The following is a 7,386-nucleotide window of genomic DNA, read 5'->3' on the forward strand; positions in this document are numbered from 1 at the left end:
CACTAACTACAGGGGCGCTGCGTCCCGGCAGCTGGGAACAGCCGGGCGCATGCGCAGAAGCGCCCACAAGCCTGTGGGCTGATTAATGTGGCAGGGTTGAGCCTGCCCATGTGATTTCAGAGCTAGGCTCTGATTGGCCACTACTGGTATTTAAGGCAGTGAGGTCTGCAGCCTCACTGCCGGTTATAGCGTTCTGTCCTCAGTCCGGCTGCCTGCTTGTGCTATCCGTTTGGTTCCTGCTACCTTGGATTTGACTACCCGTGTTTTGACCCCTGCTTGTTCTTGGACCTGTGACCCTTCTCTTCTGACCTCGCTTGACCTTTTGCCTGGATTTCGGATTTTGCTTCTCTGCCTGTGTGTCTGACCCTTCGCTTGTCTCTGGATTTTGCATCTGTGCTTGTGACCCTTTGACCTAGGATTCTTCTTAACTGCAGCCCACCAATCACTCCACTCCTGGGTACTCCTTTAAGCCAGTATACGTTACTCGACCCTCGGTCGGCCCGCAGCCCAGTCTGTCCCCACCCCTAGGGGCTCCAGCGAACACCGGGCCTTCAGAGTAGTCCCCGAGTTTCACTGTACTGGCTTGGGAGTTCCTAACAATTACTACTGCTGCTGATAGGCAGCTCTCCACAGGGAAAAAAATCTTTATTAGTCAAATAAGGCATTTTTACCATTTATTTTTAATAAAGTTTTTTTATTCTGTGTTTTTTTTTAAATTTTTATAACTTTATTAATCTTTTTTATGAATCTGAAACTGGAAGCCCAGCAGTAAGACTCCTCCTACTGCTGCCAGTCAGTATCGCCGGGAAGCTAAGTATTGATCAAATGCCCCGGTGACCATTTAGTAGTAAATTTGGCGATAGAAGATGTCCTATTGCTGCAATAAGTTTTAGATAAAATCTGGACAGACATTTATTTATAGGATTAAGTATTAGACAATATATCTGATATTACAAAAATCACACACATCAGACATCTTACAGGCAGAGCCGTAACTTAGAATTATAGAGCCTGGGGCGAGAAAGACAAATGCCGCCCCCCTAGCCCTCAATTTTAACCAAATGAACCTAAAACATTCCTAAACTGCACCCCCCTTCACTAGTTACGGCCCTGCTTACAGGGATAAGCTGATTGTGCCAGGTTTCTATTGTTGATTTATAGAATGAAAACATAGCATTATATCACATTCATCAACATTTTACTACTAATTAAACAAGCTTTGTGTTTTTATATTATGTCCTCTGTGTTTCTGTACTGTGCTCTATTTCCCCACTGTACGGCACTCCAGAATTTTGTCATGCCATATAAATAAGCAATAATAGTAACATCAATAATCTATTGTTCAAAGAGCCGTTTGTGGAGAGATTTTCTGCACATAGATCAATACATAACACAGATATACATGTGATTAAACTGCTGGGAATGTATACACTTCATATAACTGTACACTGTACAATGATCTGATTTATCACATAAAACATCCTTATTGGGAAGAATTCCTAGCAAGTCACACGCCTTCTATAAACAAATGTTATGTGTGCACATCTGGAGCTCAGTATCTAGCTCAGTTTCCCACACCCTTACAAACATCTGGAAAGAATATTTTAGTAAATGCTATTTCAAACTGTTTCCTCTAGGCCCCTTAGAGTTACTTCTCTTTCTGTCTCCCTCCCTTCTGTACACCCACATGCTCAGTCGGTGATTCAGGGTTGAATTAGGTGACATCACAGCCGAAGGCATTATAAAGAGCCAGAGAGATTGCAGAAGCAAGACAGACATAAAGGTATCAGGCTAAAATATACTTTGTGTGAACCTGATATAAACAAGACTGCCAAGTACAAGAGATATTTACAGAAGAGATATACAAAAAGGAGCCACAAAGGATATTGGGAAAGAACCATGTTCAGTGACACCAAGGTAAGAGAATATTTAGATCAGGGGTATTGTTAAACTAAACATTCAATGTCAACAAGTTAAACAACTTCTCTGGCTAACCAGTGGAGTCTTACCCCACATCCCCCAACCTGCTAGAATTTGACAACCAGCACCTGACAATAGCCACTAAGTCCCTTGAAGACCTCAAGAGACTGAGGGACTTCAAAGTGCAAATGTCCAATAGCAACCAATCAGTCATATGCTTTCATTGTCTTACTTGCATTGGGTCCATCATAGCAAATTGTTAATTAGCTTTTACGCTTTACAGCACAATTTCACGTTGTTATTAAACAAGCCCTGGTGTGGTGCAATGTAAATCAGATGTGGGTAAAATGTGACATAGTTGTAGTGTACCACTGACTAATAATTATTAATATACTGTAGATGTTGAACATTTCATGATACTATAATAATTGCTGTTTACTGATAGAAAAAGGGAAAAATTGCCAGATGCAATTTCATAACACTATATAAATAAAAGCAAAGTATATTATTTATTCTTTATCACTCGGGACATTGTTTGTTTGCCTATACTCCTAAATGCCAAGAAGAATATTTATACAAAAATTAAACTGTTAATTCTTTATATTTCTTTATTAAGTGAGAACTTTCATCAACATATGTTATGAATCAATATATATAATTATTCTTAGCAATATGTTATATTAGTAGAATTGTGATCATATTCATTATGTTGGTTCTCCTCATTAATATGCTTGTACCTACAAATGGCCTGCGGATGTCACTGTTGCTATTGCTTCATAGGGAGAGAGAGTTTTCCTAATCTAACCCTGACTCCTGCACGCTGTAAAAATATCATTTCCAGGTCACTGATATAATGTATAGTAATAAATATAGGAAATAGAAGCAAAGTGAAATGTAGAATGGTGGGGGCATTTTTATTATAGTTTGTTTGTGAGAATAGTGTTATAACCAACTGTTTTTTTTCTTTTTTTTATGTTCTTTTTTTCTCTTTATAATCTCTTTAACCTCTGAATTGTGTGTTCATTGTGTCTTCTCAGTCGCCTATTCTCTCTCCTATACTTCTGCTTCTATTTCCACTATGTGTACCCATCACAGGTTTGCACCTTGAGAATAACACATTAAATTCAGAGGACAACAACAGCACTATACCACGGAGTAGCATATTGAATATTCTCACAACCTCTTCACCCAACCTGAAAAACAATCGAACAACAGTCTCTCTATCCCGGAAGACAACACATGAGAAAATTTTGTATGTAACTGAAAATGTTAGCTATGAAGATGACGAGGATGAGAATGAAGATGACATTTATGAGGTTTATACTGTACCCCCACATTTACCAGCGGAGCCTTGCCCATATGATCGCTGCAAGCACCTGGAGCTCCTATGTGATGAGATACGAAAGAGGACAGGGAGCAAATGCCTTTGTCCTGGGATAAGTGGACGCACTGTTATTCCTGATTCCCCTCGTTTGAATCAGATCACTCCTGGACAGACTGGTATTGGCGTGAGCTGGTGTTCTCCTCTATCAACAGTGGATGGTTATAGGGTGCACTATGGTAGACCTGAAGGACCATTGGAAATGGGACCCTTGCTCAATCAGTCATATCGCTTCTTCTCAATAGCGAATCTTCTTCCAGGCACCTCCTACATGGTGTGTGTGGTAGCAATAAATGGTGCAGGAGAAAGCCAAATACAGCTGGTGGATGGAGAAGAGGGATTCCAGGGCCAAGGAGGTATAATATCTCCATGTGGCATATATCATACGTTTGATTCACAGGGTTCATATATTTATCTAGCAGTAGGAGTAGGTTTGGCAATATTTGCAGGTGTTTTGGGGTTCGTTGTCCTTATTTACTGGTTTTGTAGACGAAAGAAGGTCAGAAATATAAAGAGAGGAGGAGAGATGGGGATCACCAATATGTCGTTTAAGGCAGAAAGCATTGAGAACTTGTAATAGAAAGTGGGTATGTTATAAGGTGTATTTGTGGTGAAGTGTATAGAATGATATGTGTTATGTGTATGTCTGATATTTATATTTTTTATGTTGATATTTATTCAAAATAAATCTATTTTTTTATACAACTGTCTTGTTTGTTGTGTGTTCCTTCAAAATAAACATTCGGATTGGCTGCTCTAAGTAGAAGTACAGTGCAACATTTCTTGACTATTAACTATAATATTTGTCTACACCATGAACAGCAACATTATACTGCAGTACATGGTATCAATATTTCTAGCCAGGAGAACAAATTTCCATCTACCAGGACAAAATGTTCCTCACGTTAGTTATATTTATTTAGCCTTTGTCATCTTGCACTGCCAACATAAATACTAAAATGCCTCTAAATCTCTGAATGGGACAAAATGTTTTTAGAACATGCTTAATGTTCCCTGTCCTGTTTTTGTAATTATTTAGTATATGCATCATCAGTGGTCCTTTGGCCTAGAAGAAAACAAAGCACCTCCTAATTTGAACTACTTTCAGAATGTCTTGGATTTAAAGTGTTTAGGGCTTCTCTTTTTTTTTTAACAAATATAATTTTTATTGGTTTTTTAAGTTTTTCAAAGGGGTACAGAAAGGGAAAAAAAGGGGGTTACATAATGGGGTTGGAACACAATAATCTTGCAAGCATACAAAATCAGAGATGTATCTGTCACGGGCACTAGGAGTCTTTGCCCAGGTTATCACCAGATAATGGACTTACCAGAGTAATATAGCTGGAACTATGGTTCTCTGGTAGCAGGGTGACAACGGAACAGGAGAATCAGCAGATGGTGAGAGAATGCTCAAGGAAAGTCTATGACTAGCAGCAACTGGTAATGAGTAGATGTATGTACAGGAGGAACCAGATGGACAAGTAAACGTGAGGAGAGTCAGTGGTCTGCGTATAGCAAGTTGTACCACTGCTATAGTGAGAAGGAATGTCCAGGAGTAGCGAGGAGGTAGTGAGAGTCAGCGGTCTGCGTATAGCAAGTTGTACCGCTGTCTATAGTGAAGGAATGGATTCCAGGTGCAAGTAGGTAACGGGAAAGTCAGTGGTCTTCGTATAGCAAGTTGTACCACTGCTTATGTGAGAGGATACTTGAAACTGGTGTCACAGGGAAACGGGAGTCAGTGGTCTGCGTCAGCAAGTTGTACCACTGCTATATATATGTGAGGAGGGACACGAGGAGATGAATGTAATGCAGAGAATACACGGGGCACACAGAACTTGATCCCACGATGATATCCACAGTACAATAATAACTGACAAGCGCTGCTTGAAGTATACAAAGTCACAATAGCAATCCAGGTAATAGGAAACAAAGTCAGTGGTAACAATAGCTTTAGTGGATAGTAGACTCCGGAGATGAACACAACACAGTATAGACGAATATGCAATACAAAAGCAAAGTCAATGGAAAGTATGCATACCGCGGTTCAGGAGAGCAGGCTGTCAGAGCGACGTGCAGGGATACCTGAACGGCTGAAGGCCGGCAGGAGGAGAGACCACTGGAGGATGGAAGCGGTAATCAGGTTGGTGCAGCGCACGGCAGGTAATCCAGAATCAACGAAGCAATACTCAGGAAGCAGTAGTAAGTAAAACTGGAAACATGATGAACACGGGAGAGTTGAGGCTGTCTGGAATCGGGTAGTAGTAGCGAAGGCAGCGGAGAGGAGACACGCTGAACACAGAAGAGTAGAGACGGTCTGGAATCCGGCAGCAGTAGCAGATAGGAATCAGTGGAGAGCTGACACGATGAACACAGGAGAGTTGAGGCGGACTGGAGTCCGGTGGTAGTAGCAGATAGGAATCAGCTGAGTGCAGGCACGATGAACACAGGAGAGTTGAAGTGGTCTGGAAACCACAATAGCGGTAAACAGGAATCAGCTGGAGCTGAATACACGAGGAGACACAGGAACACCTTCAGAGGCTCATGGGAATGAGACTCCAAGATCAGGCAACCAGGTAATGATCACAGGTGGTTTAAATAGGGAGGGTTGCCTGATCATCCAATCAATTAAAAGCAACAGGTACTGAAGGTTTAATAAGGGCTGCACATGCGCAGACCCTCGGGATGGCGGACGGCCACGGTTCCTGAACACAGGAGAAATGGCACTCACAGTCCGGTGAGTGACAGTATCTATCTGACTATTTTCCAAATATAGTAAATCCAGCTAATATTCTCCATATAGAAACTCATTCACCAGTATCGTTAGTAGGCGAGAGTAGAGAACGTGGCCTGTCACATATCTATCCCAGCGAGGGAGAGCAGGAGGATAGTGTTGTAATAGAGCTAACTCTGGCTTGGGGGAAATTGAGTGGCCAAGGATTGAGTTTAGCATTTGGAAAACCTTGGTCAATAGCGGACGCACCACAGGGCATGACCAAAATACATGGAGAATGTCACCACGTTCTGAACAATTGCGCCAACATAGTGGGGATACAGATGACCAAATTTTATGGAGTTTGTCTGGGGTGGCATATGTTCTATTCAACATTTTAACCAACATCTCCCTATGATTAAGGCACTTAGACATTCTGAAAGAGTTAACAAAGATATGTTCTTAGTCTTCTTCTGACAATTCTAACTGCAGGTCAGTTTCCCATTGGATCTGAGTTTTAGACTTAGGTACAATGTTTAGGCCCAATAGAGTGTTATACCAGAGAGTGATGCTGGCTTTACTACTACCTTTAGTTAACGGGGAGTGATATCTGGCCAGGGGAGGTCCTATCACCAGATTTCTCAACGGCAGAGAGGTTAATAGATGCCTAATTTGGAGGTATTTATAAAAGTCACCTTTGGGCAGCGAATACAAGGCACTAAGATGAGAGTAGGTGAGAAGCCCGCCCGAGTCCAACATGTGTCCTAAGGTCTGAATACCCCTACTAACCCAACCAGAGAGATTTAAATCTGTTATTTGTCTGGCGATCCCCTGTAATGAAACACCCGTCGTGGGGCATACAAGCCCCTCACTATCCCGGCACAGACGGTCCCACACAATCAAGGTGTCTCTAGTAAGAGTCGGCAAAGTCTCCGCGGGAGGTCTCCATTGACCAGGTACCCATAATAGGTCCATCAGGGAAAACTCTGAGTTACACGCCATTTCCAGATCTACCCAGGGTTTCTCACCTTTTGGACTGTACCAGTCTCGTATTTGGGTCAAAATGCAAGTCTCATGATATTTTGTCAAGTGAGGAAGGGTCAGTCCCCTTTGTCTTTTCCCTCTAGTTATGCGTTGCATAGCAATTCGTGGGGTTTTGGCCTTCCAAATATATGTTTTCATCAGAGAGGTCAGTTTGGCGAGTAACCCCGGGGAGAGGCAGAATGGAAGCATACGGAATAGGTACAGTAGTTTAGGAAGTAGCATCATCTTAAACGCTGAGATCCTGCCTAACCAAGAGACCTCGAAGCACATACATGACCCAATAAGCTTCAATAACTGTTGGTATAATAGAGAAAAAAATTATGATCTATAA

At 41.8% G+C, this 7,386-nt stretch overlaps 1 protein-coding gene across 1 annotated transcript; it reads left to right on the forward strand.

Moving 5' to 3' along the window:
• The first annotated feature begins 1,717 nt into the window (after nt 1-1,717).
• LOC142103350 (LRRN4 C-terminal-like protein) lies at nt 1,718-3,999 on the forward strand. The gene is made up of 2 exons (XM_075187414.1): nt 1,718-1,917; nt 2,958-3,999. The coding sequence occupies exons 1-2, from the start codon at nt 1,900-1,902 to the stop codon at nt 3,876-3,878; spliced, it is 939 nt and encodes a 312-aa protein (XP_075043515.1). The 5' UTR covers nt 1,718-1,899; the 3' UTR covers nt 3,879-3,999.
• Nucleotides 4,000-7,386: the final 3,387 nt, after the last annotated feature.

Source organism: Mixophyes fleayi, chromosome 10 (assembly GCF_038048845.1).
Source record: "Mixophyes fleayi isolate aMixFle1 chromosome 10, aMixFle1.hap1, whole genome shotgun sequence".
Classification (NCBI taxonomy): domain Eukaryota; kingdom Metazoa; phylum Chordata; class Amphibia; order Anura; family Limnodynastidae; genus Mixophyes; species Mixophyes fleayi.